The sequence below is a fragment of the Lemur catta genome, chromosome 14, assembly GCF_020740605.2.
Source record: "Lemur catta isolate mLemCat1 chromosome 14, mLemCat1.pri, whole genome shotgun sequence".
In the NCBI taxonomy this organism is placed as follows: Eukaryota; Metazoa; Chordata; class Mammalia; order Primates; family Lemuridae; genus Lemur; species Lemur catta.
Window position 1 is genome coordinate 66123079 of NC_059141.1, and position 24660 is coordinate 66147738.

At 42.3% G+C, this 24660-nt stretch overlaps 1 protein-coding gene across 2 annotated transcripts in view; it reads left to right on the forward strand.

Annotated features, from left to right (window-relative positions):
• MARCHF8 (membrane associated ring-CH-type finger 8) overlaps window positions 1-24660 on the forward strand; it is a 128684-nt gene that overhangs the window by 87036 nt on the left and 16988 nt on the right. For both annotated transcript variants that reach the window (XM_045568404.1, XM_045568403.1), the window contains exon 3: window positions 8963-9013. In XM_045568404.1, the coding sequence (XP_045424360.1) occupies window positions 8963-9013 (51 nt within the window). The remainder of the gene's footprint in view (window positions 1-8962; window positions 9014-24660) is intronic.

Below are 24660 nucleotides of genomic sequence, written 5' to 3' on the forward strand. Positions count from 1 at the left end.
TCCCTGGGGTGTAACATGCTGATCCAAATAAATTTGGATCCCTTTGCAGCAGTGGTCTTCAAGGCTAGGGTTTGAAGTTTCTTCTACCCCCAGGAGTTCTCTTTTTAGCTGTGTTTTTCCCTGGTGTCGTACACTTCGGCTTGGTTTGCAGTTCAGCTTGTTGCCCTCATGGAGCTACTACCCTCTTCTTCATTGCTTACTGTTAAAATGCCATTGTTTCTGACAACACCTTTAGGCTTGAACTTCTACATGCAGACAGTCCCTGATTTATAGTAGTTCGGCTTATGGTTTTACAATGTTACAGTGGTGCAAAAGCGATATGCATTCAGTAGAAACTGTACTTTAAGTACCCATATAGCCATTCTGATTTTCTCTTCCAGTACAGTATTTAATAAGTTACATGAAATACTAAATACTTTATTATAAAATAGGCTTTGTGTTAGATGATTTTGCCCAATGGTAGGCAAATGTAAATGTTCTGAGCATATTTAAGGTAAGCTAGGCTAAGCTGTGATGTTTGGTATGTTAGGTGTATTAAGTGCATTTTCAACTTAAAATATTTTAAACTTATGATGGGTTTATTGGGATGTAACCCTACCATAAACTAAGGAAGATCTATACAATTTTTACTTGAAAGAATGACATTCAAATTCTAGTTATTCTGATATGGGCAGAATTTGTCTCAAAAATGAATTTTTCACTTTGAGGAAAGCAAATAATCTTTGTTACCAATGATAAAAATTGAGATTTCTACGCAAAAATTAGAATTTTAGAAATTTATATCAGTCACTTTGAGCTTGGCTACTTTTCATTAACTAAAGAACTTTCTGATGAGATTGATAGCTGTATTGAGCATGATTTTTTTTGATAGTGCATAAGGAAATGTGTTGACATTTGGAAGATTCATGTAAATGAGTGAGCCAGTAATTTCTACATTGCCAAGGTGTGATGTTATCAAATCATGAATGGTTAAGAGATCAATTAAAAGTATAAGATGGGCCAGTTGATTTTGAATGTAACAGTACTAAAAGCACATTGATATCATTTCAGAGTCCACATTGCAGCTAATCACTTGCTGAGTTTTTGTGTAGTACAAAGAGTAACATCCACAATTCTTTGAAATAGTTATTAAAATATACTTCCTTTTTAAACTACGTAACTGTGTAAAGCCAGATTTTTTTCATTTGTTTCAATCATAGTGTTGGGGAGGAAAAAGCTTTGCTCTGCTCTCCTAGGTTCATGACTAGTGGCCTGTTAATCAAACTGGCAAAAGACAGATAAATAGGAGAAAAAACGTTTATTCATATGCATACAGGAGGTCACAAAGAAGTTGCTTGCTACATGGTCAGAGACCTAATACGTATGGAAAAGGAGGAAAGAGAAAAGGCTTTTATGGTAAGAACATGGGCTTCTTTAGGAAAGACAAATGGGTTTCTAGGAGAACAGATTGGAAATAAGAAAGCCTGTGATGTGTCAGTGAGGAGATTGGCCAAAATTGTTGGCCCTGGTCCAGCTTCCCCAGTGGTTTGCACCTGGTGGTGGGGAACTCTGGACAGGCCAGTGGAGTGGGCTGCTGCGGCCAGGTGTCACCTCCCTAATGTCCTTGTTGGAGTCCTTCTGAGGCAGTCATGTGTCCCGGCCTGCCTTTCTTGTGCCACTTTGGGAATACCGTTCCTGGACTGAGATTCTCCACAGGTTTCCCTCTCTTGGGCAGCTTTGCCACCGGTTGTAGTGGCAAAGAATTGGACTTTGCTAGTCACCCCTGATCACTCCCACATTCTTTTTTTTTTCTTTTTGAAATCGAAATCAAGTTTGCAGTCTATTTCATAACATATCAATGCTAATTTCTTAGTGTATTCGATTTTTATTGCTGCCATAACAAATTACCATAAAGTCAGGGCATGAAACACAAATGCGCCATCTCACAGTTCTGTAGGTCAGACATCCAGGTACAGCGTGGCTCAACTGGTTCCTCTGCGTAGAGTCTCACAGGCTGACATAAAGGTGTGGGCAGGGCTCCTTTCTGGAGGTTCTGCGGTTGAATCTGCTTCTGCAAGAATTCGGGTTGCTGACCTGATTCACTTCCACGTTGGCTGTTTGGGTGGTGGTGATGGTTGTTCTCAGCTTCTAGAGGCTGCCAGCGTTCCTGTGCTAGTGGCCCCTTTGTCTTCTAAGTCAGCAGTGGCAGGTCAAGTCCCTACCATACCCCAGCTCTCCTGCCTTCTTTTTTCCCTCCCACATTTTTAGAGCCTTGGATGGGAAAATGCCTTCCCGTCCCCTCCAGGCTCTTGGAATGGGAGGTAGCTAGTGTTTCTGAGGCTGGTGAGGGCAGGAGGCTGGAGGAGGGGGCTTAGCTTCCAAAGTTCTGTGTCTGGGATCTTGGTTACTCAGGTTAGATTCCTCTTTCCTTACACACACTTAAGATGAGGGTAGCTTAGGTCCTGGGTGGGTTGGTAACCACCTGAAGCAGCAGCAAGTCAGCTGGCCCTGGGGAATAAGAGATACGACCTCTAGGCCTTGCTCCCCCACTAACCCACTGTGTAGCTCTTGGCCAGTCCCCTCCTCTCTCTGGGTTCCAGTTTTCCGTCTGTCCAGTGAGAGGAGGGGACTTCATGATCTCAAAGGATCCTGCCAACACTGACCTTCCAGAACTCTGTGACTTTGCTGACACTCCCCATGGACACCTCTGCTTCCTATGTTTCTTCTCTCTGACCCCTGGGGGAGACTGCTTTTGCCTTAGGGAATTCTCTTTTTAAAATGCTGACTTCTTCCAACTTGTGGGCAGAAGGACAACAGTATATAGAGGCTTTCCAGAGGCACTGATGGCTCTAGCAGCTGGGTTCCTGTAGGCTCTTGGTGAAGATATTTGTCTCCTCCCTGATCTCCCCTGTGTGTGCTTGTGTGTGTTGGGGTGGGGGTGGGGCACAGTGAGTGGTTGGTAGCTGGGCAGTGGCTTGCCCTAAGACTGGTTTTTGTGGGTGTGAGAACCCTTAGAGAGAAGCCCGAGATCTTGGGTCCTCCTGGGAAAACATTCAGCTACCATTGGTACTTGATCTAACAGAAACATACCAAAGAGCAAAGCTTCAGTAGGCTTGAGATGTGGTGTATGGGAGCCCTTCAGCAAGTGCATGTACTACCCTGGACCCCTTCTTTCTGTGTACCTATCAAAGGACAATGGAAGAACAAGAGGCATGTGCATATCCCATCCTGCCTCATGCTGGGCTCCTTTGATTGATAATTCTACGGGGCAGCCTGGGCACAACCTTTGTGACCCCCTGAAGGTAGGTGCCTGCATCTGAAAAATAAGGTCGAGGAAGTCTCTGTCTGGAGAGTTCTCTAGGTCATTGGCCAAAGCCCGAAGGAACATCTGGCATAGGGACCAGGTTCAGCCGTGGTGGTGATGTTGCCATCCCTGGGGAAGGTGCACAGTCTTTCAGCCAGGCCCAGTGGGCCTCCTCCAGAGGCCGGCTCACCCACCACCAAAGTTGAAGCCTGGTAGGAATTATATTGGGAGCAGCAGGAGTCAGCCCCACTTTCCCCCAGGGACCCCAGCCTTGAACTCTGACTTGGAGGGACTGTGGGGTGAAGGGGCAGGCCTGCTTTATTTAGCACAGTAGGAGTCCTTGCTAGAGACTATGAACAGCTCACCTACCTCCTCTTGCTTAATCTTTCCAACAATTACTTAAAGTAGGCACCTTTGTTCCGAGGATTTCAGGTGAAAACACAAAGCCATGTCAAGAGTAGTGAATGGCGGATTTGGACTGAGGTCTCCCTAGTCTCCCTAGTGGGAGACCAAACAGAGATGGCCCCTGCTCTCAGGGGCTTAGGGGTTGGGCAATGATAACCTGGAGAGATATACCTAGTGGTGGGGGAAGGGAGTAGGTAGGGCTTTGTGAGCTCAGCTTAGCAGCCTTAGAGCATCAGGGAAAGGCTCCCTGGAGAGAAGGGCTATCTTAGCCACCTTCTAGGCACTAATATTGAGAAGCCACAAATAAGGTGAATCCAGACCTTGACAAGTGCTAGAAAGGAGACAGAAAAGTCCCAAGTGTGCCTGTGGCTGCAGATGCAGGTGCCACAGATCAGCTGAAGTGCCCTCAGGGCTTTGGTCCTAGTGGTCCCTACCTCCTAGCCTCTGGCTTGGGCTGGTGAGTGGCACACCTGTACTGCCAGTGCTTGGTCTAGTGGGCCCCTTGCGAATGCCAGCCAGGTGGACCCGGACAGGCAATGGTCAGACTCTACCTGAGCCTTCTGGACTTCTAGTGGGGAGGCCATGTAGCTTCTGCCGTTGCCTAGAACACTCCACTGCTGCCTGGTGGGCAAGTGGCACAGCGTCTCCAAGTGACAGGGAGGAGCTTGGCTCTGCCACTACCTTGAACGTCTTCCTAGGTGGAGCACAGGGAGGGAAGGAAAGCCCTCCTGCCGTGGGACATAGGACATGGACTTCTTTTCTCCCTCCAGGACAGTGGGTCACTTCTTAGCACCTGGCCCATTTGGCTTAGGCCGCTTTTGCTCTGAAGCTGTCAGGGGCTTGGGAACATTTGTCATCCAGCTAGGCCACGAAGCAGTTTTGCAGTCCTTTCTGAAAACCTTCGTAGAAATTGAGTCTGTTATCAGTCTTCCAGAAATGGCTGGATTTCCCTTTACATTTGCTTTCAGTTGCTGCTCTGAAGGGCCATTCCCCAAGGGGCCAACAGTGCTAGTCTTAGGGAAGCTTGTTATCTCCCTGTTCTGCTTTTTCTACAGTGACTGTGTGCTGCCTTTGTAACAAGGAAAAATGATAGATAAAAGAAGTGATAACGGTTGTCACAGACCTGTGGTTTGTTATAATGATTTCCCTATTGTGCCATGTTTAATTTGCGAATTTTTCCATATTACAAACATCACTGAGCAGGAATAATTGGCCAAAATAGAATCAGAAATGAAAAAAAGGTGGGGGAGAGACGCATATTTTTAAATAAGTTGACCAAAGAGCTGAAGGAAGCAGGAAGGGGTGAAATCACTTTCCATGGTGCTTCAGTGGGCCAGTTCTTGGAAAACAGAGGCTTTGGAGCCATTTGTCAGGGGACACGTTGTTTGCTATGCTCAAAGGATGGTGGTACACAAGTGGGGGTGTATCTGGGCACAGTGCCAGCTCTGGCCATCTTGACTTTCTGGGCTGGACAACAAACACTGGTATTTAGGTTCTCTTTATTAGAAAGAAAAAAAGGAAAAAAAAAAAAAAGAAAGCTTGTGATGTTTGTTTTTGTAGATAGGAGTGGTCTTTCTTTCCTCTTGGCCATAAAACTCCCCTGGAGAGGGCATTGTGATAGGGTTACTCTAGGTCTCCTTCCTGGGAGTAAACCCTTGAAGAGGGAATTTATGGCAGCCTTAGTTTGCCAGAAGTTTCTGCTTTTAGTCAGATAAGGGAAGAATGAGGAGGGCTTCTTTCTGCATATGTTGAATCTTAAATATCTTCAGCTTAAAATAATCTTTATATCAACTCCAGAGTGGGTCCCTACAAAAGCAGCATATCAAAAGAGATTGACTACGTAGGCAGATATAAGAATCCAGCTGTCTTCTATTAATTAGATGTTAATGAGATTTACAAAAATGTAAAACAATATCACTCTGCTCACTTATGTTTGGGAAACCAGTTATCTTTCATAGAAATGTTATTGATATTAACTGAGTTTATTGTTAGTGCTAAATGAATTGATACTTATATCTATTTTATAATAGACATATTAGGGGTCCTTAATAATTTTTTTATAGTTTAAAGGGGTCCTGAGACCAAAAGTTTCAGATTTCTGGTATATATCTTTCTTTTTCACGGTCTTGGGGTTAACTGCTGTGCTTCCTGGTATTACATCTATTTTCCAGGCTGGATGAAGGAGGAGAAATGGGTAGTGGCTATATCAGGAAAGCAAAATGCTTTCCCAGAAAACCTCTAGTTAGTTTCTTTACAAAGAACTTTTCTACATATTTTTCCTTAATTGCAAAGTGATCTGGGAAAGTGAAAACTTTAAAGCTGGGGCCGTTGCTGTTCAGAACACAGTCAGGGTTCTGTAGGTGGAGATAAAGGGGCATGGATGTTGAGCAGGAAGTTAGCAATGTTTCTTGCCCATAGATTTTGTTTTGTTTTGTTTTGTTTTGTTTTTTTAATGACTGGTCCTGGTCAGAGTTTCAGGGAAACACCCACATGAAGTTCTGTTGTTTGATTCTTTTATACAGAATCCCAAAAACTTGCTTAGGCATTTCACCTCATTGTTTGCTTGATAATTCTTGGCTGCTTCTTTCCAGGGTGTGTTTGTTCTATGTGGGTTCTGCCTCTTTGTTCTACCCCCAGGGTACCTTCTATTGGAGCCACACATGGACTTGCAAAACATCATTGATAGGACTGATTAAATTGTGAAATGCTCCTTATTCTTCATGCGAGATTCTTTTTATCTTTGTGATTTTGTAACTTCTTACAGTTAACAAAACTTTGCTGCCTCACACCCTCAGACTCATTGTTTCCCAAACTATATATCAGTATGTTTCCGGATTGATTTATTTGTATTAACTCAATTGTGTGTTCACTGCCATCTTTTACACAGGATTGTACTTTTAAAATAGTCATGATTTGCTTTTTATAAAATGAGTCATAAGCCAGGCATGCCTATAGTCCTAGCTACTCAGGAGTCTGAGGCAGGAGGATTGCTTGAGCCCAAGGCTGAAGTGATGGTGGCTTGTGAACAGCCATTGTACTCTAGCCAGGGCAACAAATTGAGACCCTGTCTCTTAAAAAAAGTCATGAGTCATAGCCTTTATGGATTATTCTGGTTCCAGATTTAGAATGAAACTTGCACTTCAAACTGTGGTCTGGGGACCAGCCAGGGGCATGGGAGTCACCTGGAAGCTTATTTATCCATAATACGTTCTTGACTAGTGATTGAAACTTAAATCGTTTGTAGATTGCTTGTTCTGTGGACAGAAGGTCTCCATTCCTAGGGAGTGAATGCGTGAATGACATGACTGAATGAAATTCCTAATTAAAATTGGTCTTTAGAAACATTCTTTTGGTGACATACCCCTGACACTTTGAGCATACTTTATAATTTGGTTCTTTTCCTGTATAACTAACTCATTGACTGGCTTAAGACCAAGAAACAGTCCATTGAGGCTGAACACTTAGTAGCGGTGTCTGTATTGTATTACTCTTAAGAAACCTGAACTTCTATTTCCATTTAGACTTATTAAAAGAAGGGATGAATATAATAAAAATGATCAAAAAATTGCCCAAACACATTGCTGTGAAGACAAAGAAGACAACTTTGCCAGCATAGAAGTGCTGGCTGGCAGGCCACTGCTGAGAGATCTGGAAATGTTTCTTCATCAGCATTTTAGGGATACTGAGTATTCACAAACCGAGTGTACAAAAGTGAAGGCAGTCTGTAATTTGGTGAGTTGAAGGGAAGCAAAAGTTCAGACTGTCTTGATAGTTAGCTTCCTTTAAGGAGAGGCTTGATGGAAGGGAATTAGCTCTTCTTTAAAGGAGTTTTCAAGCAATCCACTAGCTCTTTTGTACTTCTGATTGACCAAGGGATTTTACCTGCTAATTACATCTCAGCCTTCCCCATGGTTAGGGCATGACATGCGAACTGAAGACAGATCATTTTAAAGATACAAGTAAGATCTTCTCTTCCTTTGGTAATGTGTTTTGTTTTTTTATTGTTTGTTTTTGCGGGTTTTTTTTTTTTTTTTTTTTTTTTTACTTATTTGGTTTTAGAGAAAGAATGAGTGGATTCAGGAGAAGTTACTTTCTTATTTTTAAAAATCAGATTTATGTTTGAACTGTTCACTTTAAAAAAAAAATGAAAGCATGGCAGATTATTGTTTTTGTTTGCTAAGACTGCCATAACAAAGTACCACACACCAGATGACTTAAAGAACAGAAATTTATTTTCTCACAGTCTGGAGGTTGGCAGTCTGAGATCAAGGTGCCAGCAGGGCTGGTTTCTCTTTGGCTTGTAGGTGGCTGTGTTTTACCTCTGTGTTCATGTTGTCTTCCATCTGTGTTTGTCTGTGTCCTATTCTCTTCTTATAAGGACACCAGTCATTGGGATTATGGGATTAGGGTCTAGCCCGATGACCTCATTTAAACTTAATTACCTCTTTAAAGATCCTGTCTCCAAATACAGTCACATTGTGAGGTACGGGGGGTTAGGACTTCAACATATGAATTTTTGTGGGGCTGAGGGGGACACACAGTTTAGTCCATAACAATTTTGTATCAGGAAGGTCAACTTAAGGCAGAAACACCAGGTAGGAAGTTATTCAAGAATTCCAGATGAGAAGTGAGGAGAAGCTAAACTATAGCATTGACAATAAAAATGGAGATGAGATTTGAGATTGAGAAACATTAAGAAGGAAGAATTTGATACAAGACTTTGTCAATGAATGTGCAGGTGCGTGAGAGGGAGGAGGCTAGCTTCACTCCCAGATTTCTTTGCTCCAGGAGGAGAAACTAGCTTGAGGGAGAAGGTGTGAGCTCTGCGATGTCCTGTTGAATACTGAGCACTGTGAGAGCCAGACAACCCAGGTGGGGTCAGCTGTGCCACTTTCTTCTTCCCTATCCTACAGCGGCTCCTTATAACATGGACTCCGTCACATGCAACTGAACATGTAGTTTCTCATCTCTGAACCTCTACCTGAGATGTGTCTTAAGACATTTATCACCATCTTACTTTGACAGTTAAAACTCTTGTTTTTTTTTCCTGATAACTTGTTAAGTTCTTTTAGGGCAGGGACTATTGTTTTATTCATTTTTCCCAGTTCTCCAGTGTCTAGTACCTAGCTGCACACATGTAGTATATAGTAGTTTGTGCTTAGCAAATTCTAGTTCAGGGAATGATTTTTCAGTAGGATTGTTATGATCATTTACTTGTTCTTTGCATATTTTAATCAAAGCTTGATACTTAACACTTGTTTGGCTTTCTTGCAGCATGAGAAGACTTTGGGACATTCCATGAGTCATTCAAGCAACATTTCTAAGGTAGAGTTAAAATTTATTACCTTGGGGTTTTTGTGTCTTATACCTTACTTGTGTTTATACTCTTTTCTTTTAAAGATGTGAAGTTCTTGTTAAATTTCTGTAATCTGCTCTGGGACTATACAAGATGTGTAGCAGTTATTTTTTCTAGTAAGGCAGTTTTGAGTGTGTGTAGGGGGAAGTGACTTATAGGAGAAAGCTTCATTTTTTTTCTCCCCCCAGTAAATCAGATACTTTATGGGAGAAGAAATCTCAGTCATCAGAGTCTGTCATTTCAGTTAGGATCGTATTTGACTACGAGTACCAAAAAGCCAATTATAGACTTAAATAATTATTGATTTATATGGTTCAGATGACAAGGTATCTGGAGGTAGATGGTCCAGGGCTGAGTTGCTCACACATGTTGCCAGGGATCCAAGCTCTCTTTATTCTTTGAGCCGCCTTCCTTAGTACATTGTCTTCCTCCTGCTTGGCATGTTGTCTTATGGTGACAGCTGGACCTGCAGGCATGTTGGCCATGGCTGCCCAGCTGCCTGACTTCTGCTTACATCTCACTGTCCAGAGCAGGATCGCAGGCCGCCTTTAGCTAGAAGGCAGCTAGGAAAAGGAGGGTTGGAGGAGTGACTCAACCATCTAACAGCATCTGCCACACCTGTGGTGTGGTCTCCTTAGCCTACCAGGAGCACATTGGCTGTGACCCGGAAGCCAGCAGAGTGTCTCCCATGCAGTAAGCTTGCTCTCAGGCAGCGCTCCTCTTTCAGCCCAGACGTGGACTCTGGCCAATGCCTTGGCCGTACAAGTATGGGCATGCAGTTTCCTTGCAGGTGTGGGCTTTCCCTCCATGTCTTCGGCATGTGGCCAGACATGACACAGATCCTGACAGGAAGATTAGAACAAGGCCTGTTATCTCAGGCCTCCTGGATACTCTGAAGTAAAGTTACATTGTATGCCATTTTAGATTACTAACTACACAGATGTTTTCATTCAGGTCACCTTACTTTTTTAAACTGAAAGTAAAATCTAGCAAATCCTCCAAGACATGAGTTGATCTGTTCTTAGGCATATTTGTAATTGAATCATCTTGTTCTTCCACTTAAGACATTGCCACACTAGAAAAAAATTGTTTTCCTTGGGGCCCTAGTGTTTTATTATGAATATAGAATAAAAACTTAGAAAACAAAATGATCCTTTCTAATTTAATGAAAAATTTGTTATTTTTTATTTTCTGTGCATGAGTTATATGCAATTAAATTGTCAATTGTAACAATAAGAACATCAACAAGTAAGATTTTCAAGAACCAATTGCAGGGTTTTCCCCAGGGGCCACACATCACATAACATTATGCTACAGCATGGCAGCGTGAGTTGCCTGCACACCACACAGCTCCCAAGGTAAAGAGACGTGTGAGTTACATGTGCTTGACAAGGCCTCGGGCTCAAAACTAGTGTGAGTTAAATACAACTCATGTGGCAGTTAATGTGTTAATTTTGTGTAAAAAGAAAAATATGAATGCTTTCATTGTATGCTTTTTTGTGTCCAGCCTCCATTTCTTTTCTTTTGCTGTCTGTCTTGCCAGGAATGCTGGAGCTCTAGAATTTTGCAGTGGTATATCATTACTGTTTGGATAAAGTTTTGCCCTACCACCTTTCAAAGGAGCTGGTCAGCTTTTAAGCATCAAGAAAAGTGAGAAGGTGCAGATTTAGATGACCTGTTTGGTTAAGTTGGATTAAGTGTGTTAAAAACACACAGTGGCACTTATTACCTTGCCGTGGTGGCTAAGGGCAGTTCTGAAGGAGGGTATCATCCTGTGCCTTAAATACATATCTGTTTGTTTATGGGTTTTAGTAACATTTTATTTGACGAAAAGTTTCTTCCTATAGTTAAAAAGTGTTTGTAAAACATTAGCTTAAAATGTCTAGAGGAAAAGTTATGGGCTTCTCTTGGAGTGGGGGAATTCTGAGTTGCTTTGTAAGGGTTTTGCAGTTACATGGGCCATTGTTTACTAGCTATGTGACTTTGAGGAAGGACACTTCTCTGAGCTTCAATTTCCTGATGAGTAAAATTAGGGTTATAATACAACCTTCAGGGTTATTGTGAGTCTTAGGGTTAATGTTTGCCAGAACCATATGAGGCAGCTTCCTTATCACAGTGAGCCAGCAAACCTGACTGGTGTCAAACTTTGTCAAATCCCGGTGATCTTAGGTTGATTGGGCTACAGGGGTCAGTCCTTACTGGTAGCTATATTATTTATTGCTGATCGGGGAAGAACTGTATACTTTTTTCTTTCTTCTTGCACACATTTTTATTGTATGCTCTTTGTGTGTGGCCACTTACTGTGTCCAGTGAGTTCCTAGACACTTACTGGCCTCATAGGAGAATCTCGGAAGTGGAGTGTGCTGTTAGAACCTCTGATTGCTCAGAAGAACTTCCCCAAGAACCCATCAGCATGAAATTTTGTTGCAAAGTGCTAAGAAAGTTAGCAAGCTATATAAAATAGAGTGAACCAGTTCATTGAGACTAACCAGTTCAGACTGGGGAGAGTGGGAAGAGATCCTTGGGGAAGATAACTGTTGTTGAGAGTGCAGTTTCCTATTGCAGTATTTATGAACCTGCTGTTTGAGGACACTGTTGTTAGGCAATGACATGTAAAACTGTATCTTCAGTGTAGCAGACATATTTACGTAGATGCTTCATACCCTTGAGATAAAAGGTACAAAGAAAGGAGGTTAGAACACGGACGTGTTTTATGCTACCCAAAGACCCATTGTTTCTGTCAGGAGACATTTTCTGTGTACTTTTAGCTCCAGCTGGGTTCAGCACATGAGTCAGTCATCTGCAGTCTGCTTTATGCTTTATCTTTTGCTGGCATGAAGTTAGAGATTGACAAGAGGTAAAAATAAGCCTTTAATCTGCCTCATAGTATCCCATCTAGATTTCATTACAAAGTAATTGAGTTTCAGTGTTTATTGGAAGCTCTTGTATTTCATATTGATTTCAGAAACCAAGCTCCACTTTCAAAGAAGGAAGCAGGTAGGTTAGGCAGGATATACAGTAGGCTGCTAGGTCCGCGGTGGCTTGCCTGTCTTTAAAATGGGCAGCTGCAGTTGATACCCTTAGAAAGTTAATAAAAGAAGTATATTGGGGCTGGGCACAGTGGCTCACACCTGTAATCCTAGAGCTCTGGGAGGCCAAGGCGGGAGGATCGCTTGAGGTCAGGAGTTTGAGACCAAGCCTGAACAAGAGCAAGACCCCATCTCTACTAAAAATAGAAAAAATTAGGTGGGCTCAGTGGCCTGTGCCTGTACTCCCAGGTTCTCAGGAAGCTGAGGCAGGAGGATCACTTGAGCCCAGAAATTTGAGGTTGCAGTGAGCTATGATGACGCCACTGTGCTCTACCCAGGGTGACAGAGCAAGACTGTGTCTCATAAGAAACCAACAAAAAGAAGTATATTGAGATATTTAAGCAATTCTGCTGGCAAAGTCTTTACCCAGTACTTATTTTGTATTAATACAATGATGTTAATGGATATCATTTGTTGAGCCTCTCTTACAGGGGCAGGATTTCATGAAATCTGTCACCCCTTTTTAGTGGTGCATCCTAACCACCTAAGTGGTCCCCAGTCACCTTTTCCTGCTTTATTTTCAACATAACACTTATCACTGCCGGGTTTTTTATTGAATTTTTTTTCTGTTGCCTCTTTACCCGACATAAAGCCCCATGAGCTTAGAGCCATGTCTTGTGTCCCCCTAAAACCCTGCAGAGCCAAGGATACAATGTACTCCTGGTGGTTTTCAGTACCTAAGGATTGAATGTTTGAGTGGTGGTATGCTGGATGCTTGATACTCAGCCCATTGTCCCTTCTTCTTCATCACAGGCACCTCCCAGACCCAGTCCTCCTCAACTCCTGCAGTAGCTTCCCAAGAATCTGCCTACTTTCTGGCAACCTCGCATATCATCCTCCACACAGCAGCCAGTAAATGGAATCCTAATGCTCCTCCTTTCAAGTCTTTAGTGCATCTCATTGCACTACCTTGACCTGTCAGATTTAAAGTGATCTGGCCCTGCTCACTTGGATCCTCATCTAGTCAGTGTCCCCTTGGCCATCATGATGTAGGTACAGCGACCACCTTGATGACTCCAACAAGCTAACTTCCTGCCGGCCTGTGCACCTTTGCATATGCTGTTCTCTCTAACTGGGAGGCCTGTCCCCTCCGACCCCTTGTTTGCATGAATGCTGACTCCTAACTCTTGTTTCTTCTCCAGGTCTTAGCTTCATTAGAGGGGCTTTCCCTTGACACCCTTTCCTTAATAAGCTAAGTTACATCACTCATTTTGGTATTGTGTTCTTTTTATTTATAGAACCTATCACAGTTTATAATGATATTGTAGCAATGTGTAGAGAATCTTATATTTTTAGAAGTAGCAGAATTGCCCCCCTGGGAAAAGATCTGTTTTGTTGACTGAGTGCCTGGAAAAGCTGTTGAGTAGTTTGAATCCTACAGGGGGCATGCTCATGGAAAGACGGGCACTGGAATGCAGCCCCTGTGCAACTTGCACTGATCTTCACCTTGGTGAGGGGTCCTTGATCTTGTGGGCCAGCAGTGCTGTCCTGGAGCCATGTTACCAAGACCCCCAACCCACACCTGACCCTCACCCCATGTGCTTCCAGTGCTGCTGTTTGCTTCATCATTTTCTAAAGAACCAATTCAAAATTTTGTATCATTGAATAATATGTGAAATCGCATGTTTGGTTAATTTTCTTTTTTCCTTTAAAAAAATTGATACATATTTGTACATATTGATGGGGGTACATGTGATATTTTGTTACATGCATAGACTATAATGATCATCAAGTCAGGGTACTTGGGGTGTCCATTACCTCAACTATTTATCATTTCTATGTGTTGGGAATATTTCAAGGCCTCTCTTCTAGTTATTTTGAAATATATAATACATTGTTAATTGTAGTCACCCTACTCTGTTATCGAACATTAGAACTATTCCTTCTATCTAACTGTATGTTTGTACCCATTCACCGACCTTTCTTTACTCCCCCTTCCACCTTCCCACACCCTTCTCAGCCTCTTTCTCCATGAGATCAACTTTTTTAGCTCCCACATATGGATGGGGAGCATGTGATATTTGTCTTTCTGTGCCTGGCTTATTTCACTTAACATGATGACTTCCAGTTCCATTGTGTTGCTGCAAATGACATGATTTCATTATTTTTTATGGATGAATAGTGTTCTATTGTGTATATATACATCACATTTTCTTTATCCATTAGTCCATTGGTGGACACTTAGGTTGATTCCATACCTTGGCTATTTTAAATAATGCTGCAATAAATATGGAAGTGCAGGTATCCCTTTTATGTACTGATTTCTTTTCCTTTGGATAAATACTCAGTAGTGAGATTGCTGGATCATATGGGAGTTCTGTTTTTAGTTTTTTGAGGAATTTCCATACTGTTTTGCATAGTGGCTGTACTAATTTACATTCTCACCAACAGTGTATAAGAGTTGCCTTTTCTCTGCAACCTCTCTAGCATCTGTTATTTTTTGTGTTTTTCATAATAGCCATTCTAACTGGGGTAAGATGATATTTCATAGTGATTTTGATTTGCGTTTCCCTGATAATTAGTAACATTGAGCATTTTTTCTTATAGCCATTGGCCATTTGCATGTCTTTTTTTGAGAAATATTTATTCATATCCTTTTATCCTTTGCCCACTTTTTAATGGGATTATTGTTTGTTTTTTTACTGTTGAATTGTTTGAGTTCCTTGTGTATTCTGGATATTAGTCCTTTGTTGGATAAGTAGTTTGCAGATATTTTCTCCCATTGAACAGGTTATCTCTTCACTCTGTTGATTGTTTCCTATGCTGTGCAGAAGCTTTTTAGTGTAATATAGTCCTATTTGTCTATTTTTGTTTTGTTGCCTGTGCTTTTGGGGTCTTAGCCATAAAATTTTTGCCTAATGTCCCAAAGTTTATTCCCTATGTTTCCTTCCAGTATTTTTATAGTTTTTGGTATTACATATAAGTCTTTCATCCACCTTGAGTTGACTTTTGTATAATGGTGAGAGATAGGGGTCCAATTTCATTCTTCTTCATATGGAGATCCAGTTTTCCCAGCACCATTTATTGAAGAGGGTATCCAATGTATGTTATTGATGCCTTTGTCAAAAATCATTTGGTTGTAAATATGTGGATTTATTTTTCAGTTCTCTATTCTGGCCTGTGGTGTATGTGTCTGTTTTTTATACCAATACCAATACCATACTGTTTTGGTTATGATAACGTTGTAATATATTTTGAAGTCAGGTAATGTGATGCCTTTAGCTTTCTTCTTTTTGCTCCAGATTGCTTTGGCTATTGTATTTTGGGCTCTTTTTTGGTTCCATATGAATTTTAGGATTGTTTTTTTTATTTGTGAAAAATGACTTTGGTACTTTGATAGAGATTGCATTGGCTCTGTAGATTGCTTTAGGCAGTATGGTCATTTTAATGATATTAATTCTTCTGATACATGAGCATGGAATGTCTTTCCATTTGTATCCTCATCAATTACTTTTTTTTTTTTTTTTTTTTGAGACAGAGTCTCACTCTGTTGCCCAGGCTAGAGTGCCGTGGCGTCAGCCTTGCTCACAGCGAGCTCAAACTCCTGGGGTCAAGCAATCCTACTGCCTCACCCTCCCGAATAGCTGGGACTACAGGCATGCACCACCATGTGCTTGGCTAATTTTTTTCTATATATTTTTAGTTGTCCAGCTAATTTCTTTCTATTTTAGTAGAGATGGGGTCTTGCTCTTGCTCAGGCTGGTCTCAAACTCCTGAGCTCAAGCAATCCTCCCGCCTTGGCCTCCCAGAGTGCTAGGATTACAGGCGTGAGCCACCGGGCCTGGCCTTCAGTTTCTTTTATCAGTGTTTTAGAGTTTTTCTGGTAGAGGTCTTTCACCTCCTTGATTAAATTTATTCCTAGGCTTTTTTTTTTTGTAGCTATCATAAATGGGATTGCCTCCTTGATTTCTTTCTCAGCTAGTTCATCATTGGAATATTGAAATGCTACTGATTTTTGTATGTTGATTTTTATATGCTGCAACTTTACTGAATTTATTTATCAGATCTAAGAGATTTTTGGTGGTGAGAGATCTTATCATCTGCAAAGGGGAACAGTTTAACTTCTCATTTTCCAATTTGGATTCTTTTTATTTCTTTTTCTTGTCTGATTGCTCTGGGTAGGACTTCTAGTACTGTGTTGAATAGGAGTGGTGAAAGTGGGCATATTTGTTTTATTCTAGTTCTTAGAGGAAAGGGTTTCAGCTTTTCCCCATTCTATATGATGTTAGCTGTGGATTTGTCATATATAGCCTTTATTATGTTGAGGTATGTTTGTATGCCTAGTTGAGAGTTTTTATCGTGAAGGAATATTGAATTTTATCAAATGCTTTTTGTGTTTCTGTTGAGATTATCATTTGGTTTTTGTCCTTCATTCTATTGATGTGATGTGTCAGATTTATTGATTTGCATATGTTGAACCAACCTTGCATCCCTGGGATAAATACCACTTGATCATGGTGTATTATCTTTTTGATGTGCTGTTGGATTTGGTTTGCTAGTATTTTGTTGAGGATTTTTGTATCTGTGTTCATCAGGGATATTGGCCTATAGTCATATTTTTTGTTGCATTCTTACCTGGTTTTGCTATTAGGGTAATTCCGTCCTCATAGAATGAGTTAGGGAGAATTCCGTCTTCTTCAATTTTCTTTTTTTTTTTTTTTTTTATTTCAGCTCAACATGGGGGTACATAAGTTCAGGTTATATACATTGACCATGTCCCGCCCATTCCCCTGAGTCAGAGCCTCAAGCGTGTCCATTCTCCAGACAGTGCGCCTGGCACTCACCATGTAGTCATACCTCCATCCCCTCCCCCCACCCCCCACTTCGCCGAATCAGCACCTTCAAGCATAACCATTCCCCAGACGGTGCGCAACGCACTCATCATGTAGGCATACACCCATCCCCTCCCCCCACCCGCCATCTCAGTCTGATATCCAAATGGTATCATTCCCAAATGTGCATTTAGGCGATGATCAGGGAAACCAATTATCTGGTGAGTACGTGTGATGTTTGTTTTTCCATTCTTTGGATACTTCACTTAATATAATGGGTTCCAATTCTCTCCAGGAGAACCAAAGCGATGTCGTATCATCATTATTTCTTATAGCTGAGTAATACTCCATGGTATACATATACCACAGTTTACTAATCCATTCGTGGATTGATGGGCATTTGGGTTGTTTCCACATCTTTGCAATTGTGAATTGTGCTGCTATAAACATTCGGGTACAGGTGTCTTTGTTATAGAATGACTTTTGTTCTTCTGGGTATATGCCCAATAAAGGGATTGCTGGATCGAATGGTAGGTCTACTTGAATCTGTTTAAGGTATCTCCATAATGCTTTCCACAGGGGTTGCACTAGTTTGCAGTCCCACCTGCAGTGTATGAGTGTTCCTGTCTGTCCTCATCCACGCCAACATGTGTTGTTTTGGGACTTTTTGATAAAGGCCATTCTCACTGGAGTTAAGTGGTATCTCACTGTGGTTTTGATTTGCATTTCCCTGATGATTAGGGATGTTGAGCATTTTTTCATATGTTTGTTAGCCATTCTTATATCTTCTTTTGAAACATTTCTATTCATGTCGTTTGCCCACTTTTTGATAGGGTTGTTTGATTTTTTCTTGCTGATTTTCCTGAGTTCTAAATAGATTCTTGTTATCAGTCCTTTATCTGATGTCTAGTATGTGAAAATTTTTTCCCATTCTGTAGGCTGTCTGTTTATTTTCGTGACTGTTTCTTTGGCTGTGCAGAAGCTTTTTAATTTAATCAGGTCCCATTCGTTTATTTTTGTTGTTGCTGTGATTGCCTTAAGGGTTTTCTTCATAAATTCTTTGCCTAGGCCAATGTCTGTAAGAGTCTTTCCTACATTTTCTTCTAGGATTCTAATAGTTTCCCACCTAATGTTTAAGTCTGTTATCCACCGTGATTTGATTTTTGTGAGAGGTGAAAGCTGTGGGTCCTGTTTTAGTCTTCTACATGTGGCTATCCAGTTTTCCCAGCACCATTTATTAAATAAGGAATCTTTTCCCCAGAGTATGTTTTTGTCTGCTTTGTCAAAGATTAGATGGTTATATGAGGATGGTTTTATATTTGGATTTTCTGTTCTGTTCCATTGGTCTGTGTCCCTGCACTTGTGCCAATACCAAGCAGTTTTAATAATCACAGCTTTGTAGTATAGTTTGAAGTCTGGTAAATTAATATCTCCCATTTTGTTTTTGTTGCTTAAAATTGCTTTTGCTAAACGAGGTCTTCTCTCGTTCCACACAAAGCATAGAATTATTCTTTCTATATCTGTGAAAAATGATGTTGGTAATTTAATAGGGATTGGATTGAATCTGTAGATAACTTTGGGCAGTATAGTCATTTTAACAATGTTGATTCTTCCGATCCACGAGCATAGTATGGTTTTCCACCTATTTACATGTTCTGCGATTTCCTTCCTCAGTGTTTCGTAGTTCTCCCTATAGAGGTCCTTTACCTCCCTAGTTAAATATATTCCTAGATATTTTATTTTCTTTGTTGCTATTTTGAAGGGTATTGAGTCCTTAATTTGGTTCTCTGTTTGACTGTTCTTGGGATATATGAATGCCTCTGATTTGTGTGTATTGATTTTGTATCCTGAGACTTTACTGAATTCATTGATCAATTCCAGGAGTCTCCTGGTTGAATCCTTGGGGTTCCAATACTATGTTGAAAAGTAAGGGGGACAGTGGGCAGCCTTGTCTGGTTCCAGTTCAAAGTGGGAATGCTTTCAATTTTTCCCCGTTCAGTATGATGTTGGCTGTGGGTTTGTCATATATGGTTTGTATCATTTTTAGATAGGCCCCGTCTATGCCTATTTTGTTAAGTGTTCTTATCATAAAAGGGTGTTGAATTTTGTCAAATGCTTTTTCTGCATCTATTGAGAGGATCATATGTTCTTTATTTTTGCTTCTATTTGTGTGGTGAATTACATTTATAGATTTGCGTATGTTAAACCATCCCTGCATCTCTGGGATGAAGCCCACTTGGTCGTGATGGATTATTTTTTTGATAAGCACTTGGATTCGATTTGCTAGGATTTTATTGAGAATTTTTGCATCTATATTCATAAGGGATATTGGTCTGTAGTTTTCTTTTTTTGTTGCATCTTTTCCTGGTTTTGGTGTTAAAATTATGTTGGCTTGGTAAAATGTGTTGGGGAGAATTCCATCCTTCTCAATATTGGAGAATAGTTTATGTAGGATGGGCACCAGTTCTTCTTTGTAGGTATGGTAAAATTCAGTTGTGAACCCATCTGGTCCAGGGCTTTTCTTTTAGGGAAGGTTTTTTATTGCTGTTTCAATTTCAGATCTAGATATTGGTCTCTTCACCCTCTGGGACACCAAAAATTTGAATATTAGGTTCCTTTATGGTGTCCCATATGTCACATAAGCTTTGCTTATTCTTTTTTATTCTTTTTTCTTTATTTTTATCTGAGTGGATTATTTCAAAAGACCTGTCTCCAAGTTCTGAAGACAGAATGTAGTCTATTGAAGCTTTCAAATGTATTTTATGTTTCATTTAATGAATTATTCAGTTCCAGAATTTGTTTGATTCTTTTTTATGGCATCTATTTCTTTGGTAAATTTCTCATTTATATCCTTAATCATTTTTATGATTTCTTTGTATTGTTTTTCTATATTCTCTTGTATCCCACTGAGCTTCTTTAATATTATTATTTTGAATTCTTTTTCTGGGATATCATAAATTTCTTTCTTTCTTTTTTTTTTTTTTTTTTTTGAGACAGAGTCTTGCTTTGTTGCCTGGGCTAGAGTGAGTGCCGTGGCGTCAGCCTAGCTCACAGCAACCTCAAACTCCTGGGCTTAAGTGATCCTCCTGCCTCAGCCTCCCGAGTAGCTGGGACTACAGGCATGTGCCACCATGCCCGGCTAATTTTTTCTATATATATTTTTAGTTGTCCAGATAATTTCTTTCTATTTTTAGTAGAGACGGGGTCTCGCTCAGGCTGGTCTCGAACTCCTGACCTCGAGCGATCCACCCGCCTCAGCCTCCCAGAGTGCTAGGATTACAGGCGTGAGCCACCGCGCCTGGCCTATAAATTTCTTTTTGATTGGAATCTGTTGCTGGAGAATTATTGTGTTCCTCTGGAGGTTTCTTATTTTCTTGCTTTTTCATGTTTCTTTTTCCTTACATTGATATCTGTGCATCTCATGTAACAGTCTCTTTTTCTAATTTTTTGAATTTGCTTTTGTAGGGGGATTTTTCCTGAAGATGCATCTATGGTGTTGGTTGGGTAGGGCACTTTGGATTTGATTCTGGGTGCACGCAGCAATGTAGTCTCCATATGATTTCTTTGGTTGTAAACAACATCACTTATGTCTGTGATTTCCTTGGTGGCTTAGGGTTTGATTGTTAGTGGAGGCTGTGGTTAAGTTTTACTGGGGACAGAGACACCGGGTTGGCCTGTCATGCCCCAGTGGTGTCTGTGGCAGGCTGAGTATGCCTATATAGACAGGGCCACAGGGCAGAGGTACATTGGCACTAGTGTTAGTGGGTCCAGGCAGGCTGATTCTTTCGTCTCCAGGCAGCTTGCTTGGGTGCTGATAGTGGCAGTGGTAGGCCAGGTGCCTGAGTGAATTCTTAGGCCCCCGGGCAGTGTATGTGGTGTGGGCAATGGCAGTAGCAGTGGCAGGACAACCCTCTAGCTCCCAAGCAGTCCGTGCTGGTGTTGGCAGTGATGGGCTGAACAGGCCAGTCCCCATGACCACATGTGCCATGAGCAAGTGAGTGCCAACTGTAGTGGTAATGGCAGGTTGGATGGGCCTGTCTTCAGGCCCCTGGGTAGGGTGTTTAGATGCCAGCAATACTGGATGGGTTGTGTGGTCCCCAGGCCCCTGGACAGTGTGTTTGGGCATGGGGGATGGTGGACTAGGCTAGGTGGACCTGTCCTCAGGCCCCACAGTGCAAGCTGCGGTAGCCAGGGGTGGGGAGATCCCCAGGCCCACGTCAGAATGATCAGGTGGGTCAGCAATGGCTGCACTGCAGCCCTGTTACTAGGGAGGGTGGGGTTGCTGGCAGAGCTGTATGCAAGTGGCTGGGGAATGCACATTTTGCTCGTGCTTTGGCCCTGGCACAGCAGCCCAATGTGGCAGTAGCCATGGTTGGGGGAGTTTGTCCTTGGGGTGTGTGAAAATGTGCAGTGGCTTTGTTGTTGGGCTCGATGGGATCATTGCCAATGGTTTGCACTTCATCCCTGGCAGTAGCAGCCAGTGGCTGCAGGTGGGGAATGTCAGAGTGGGACCTCCAGGACTGTGGAGATTCAGGGGCCGTTTGGGCCTCCAGCAGGATGCAGTCTGGTGAGAATTGGGCTCTCAATATGGCACCTTGCTGTAGCTGCTTAGGCCTTGAGGGGGTGTGGGCCCCGTGTGGGCTCCCTTTCTGGAGCAGCGCCTGCCATGGTTTCCAGGCAGCTCCCTATGTGAGTCTCAGGGCCCGTGAGAGTCTGGGGCTCTCCTGGGGCTACAACTGCAGGAGTCTGGGATGGACCACTGGGAATCACTCACTTGCATTGCAGAGCCTCTTCAGCTCCCAGCTGATCCCAGCCAAGCAGGCAGCCTTGCTTTACTCCTCTTTGCTTTAGATGTTTTCTGTCACTTCTCTGTTGAATTCCAGTGTTCTCTTTTAGATGATCTATTCAAAGTGTGATTATCTGCTCGCTGTTTTGGTTCTTCTTTATAGAGGATGCAAGTAGGTGCCTCTAGTTAGACATCAAGCTCCTCCTCTAGATTTTGATCGGTTAGTTGAAAATGTAACTACTAAAAAATATGTTCTTTGGTGTATCACCTAAACTCATTGTCACCCCCTCACTGGTTCGGATGGCCCTTTGTTAGATAGAGCTCTGATGGAGAGGGGGACTTGGGAGGCTGTGTGGTAGAGAAAAGGGAAAGGTAGGGACTAGGCAAGCCCCCTCCCCTCTCTGCTGTGAACCTCTGCCTGTCAGGGGGCCTGCAGTTTGGGGTGCCAGGAAGCCATGGAGTGTGGGTTGGGGAGGGGGATGCAGCAAGGTACTGTGCATGGCTTCAGTGTAGAGTCAGGTGAGGTGAGGTGACTGCCTGTCCAGGGATGTTGTGTCCTGTGCCACCACTACCCGCTTCCCGTGGGCTGTCTTAGCCCTTGGCAAGATGTGTGCTCGGCCTGTAATTTGGGGAGACATGGGGGCCCGGTGCAGCATTTATGAGGATTGCACGAGTTCACATTTGTTCAGCGCTCGGCTGTGTGCCAGACATTGTGCTTTAAATGCCGAACCAAACAGCAGAGAGAAGTAAACAGACCTTCACACAATACCTCAGATGGAGAGAATTCCTGCGAAGGGACGGACAAGGAACTGAGGTAGAGAATTACAAGGAATCCAAGTTAGAAGGGCTGCTCAGGGAAGGCGTGGCTCAGAAGAGGACACTTACGGCAGGATGTGAAAGGAGGAAAGGAGCCAGTAGGATGGGGCTAAACTGTAGCAGATAGCTTGTCACCTCCTTGGGAAGTCCAGCACTTGAGATAGACAATGAAAGGCAGCCTTAGTTGGTGACAGTGGTGGCTCTCAAGGCGCCCAGTTGCAGGTGCCTGTCAGCAGTGAGGCTGTGTTGGCTCCAGCCATTCTAGTGAGTACTTTGGCCTAAAATCATTCAGAAGCAGGTTGGGATTCCTTGAGGAGGCTTGAACCCACTCAGTCCAACTGGAATTTCTTTAGCTACCAGGAACTGACCTAGGCTAGGATAATCGTAGGGGTTGGGCTTTCTGGAGCCTCTGCTGATGCCTCTCAGGGGAGGATTGTGGTGCAAGAAGGGCAGTACCCAGACATGATGTTATTTTGCCCTGAGGGAAGCCTTCTTATTTAACCCTAGGAATTGGACTTGGTCCAGTTTTTTGAGCAAACCCATGATGGGCAGTGAGAAGACAGTGGAAGCTTGGAGCATGGGTACTTCCTCCCTGTAGCCAGCCAGGTTCTCTGGGCTCCTGCAGTTGCTGAAGGCTGGTGCCCTGTAGACTTAGAGCTCTGTGTAATTTTATTCAGATACCATGAACATTATGTACTGCTGGTTAATCAAATATTCCTGGGTAGAAGTCAGACTGGACATGTTTAGTGAGCACTTAAGATTATTGCTGTTCTAATGTTTGGCAAGCAGATCTTACTGAATTTGAGCATTGACCCTCCTAGATCTCTTGAATGTTTTCCAGTTATTGTTGCCATTAGCAAGGAGCGAGATACAGCAGGATGTCATGTGTCAGATGTACATACAGCCTTACGAGGGAGGCTTGCTGACCCACTTTTGCTCCAAGGGGACAGATCTGGATGTGGTTGTCAAGACCAGGGTTTGCTTCTCTTTTGTTTCTGAATCCAGAGTTAACCAGTGACAGACTCAGGTTACTTAGCCTTATGCAGTATGTATAAGGCAAAATGTGCATGTCTTAATTTATACTGAAGAAAACAACTATCCCAAAACAAGCTGCTTATTTTCATGTGACAAAAAAATAGGATTGGAAGAGTTGTGTGGAAGCAAAGGAATTGGAGGAGCTGTGTGGCATCCAGTGGCGACAGCCTTCTCTGTCTGCCTCAGAACACCACGTAGCCTCCCTTGAGTCCTGACAGAGCCATGGGCATTGTTTGCTACATGGCTCCCTTTTGGCAAAGTTGGACCATATTTTTATAATTTTTTTTCTTTTGGCTGGTTACAGTTTAGTTTCTGGCTAAAGTTTTAGGCCACCAAATTTTAAAGTTTGATTCAGGGTCTTCTGAAAGTAGGAGGGGGCAAGTTTGAAACAGTTTCCTAATAATAAATAGTAAGACATTATTTGCCTTTCTCATTCTCATTCTCTCACAAGCTCACACTGGAGTTTTTGGAGCTAAGCAACATGTAAGATAGCATCTTCTTTCAGATCCTAATGGAATGTGTTCTTGTGTTTTAAAATGCTCTATTATAATAAAGATTGAGAGACATAACTCACATAAAGAAAAGCTCTTTGGGGGCCTCAGTAATTTTGAAGAGTATAAAGGGGTCCTGAGACCAACAAGTTTGAGAATCTCTGTTTTAGATGCTCAGTCTCCCCAGGGTATGGTTGTTTAGTTCATTCAGCAAGTGTTCACTGAACACCCGCTGTGTGCCAGGCCAAACTGTAGCAGCTTCATAAGTTAACATATTCCAGAAACATCTCATAAACTGTTGGAACTAGGCATTCCATAGCAGAGATGAAACCTGCAGGTTTACTCTGTAGGTTGTCAGGAGTGGTAGTCTACAGAATGGAGGCGTTCCTGGAATGGTATGTGTCACATTCCTGCCTCTCTCTGATTTATTTGGTTCTTGCAGCAGCCCTGTGGATTGTTGACCTAATTTTTAAATGATTAAACTCCTTCTTGGTGGTATGCTCAGTGGAGTGGACCCAGAACACAGAATTAGGACTTTGGAGTCAAGAGCCAGTGCTTTGGCTACCACCCCAGAATTCTCTCAATTCTTGGCAATGAAAACATATTTTGATTATATTTGAAAAGTTA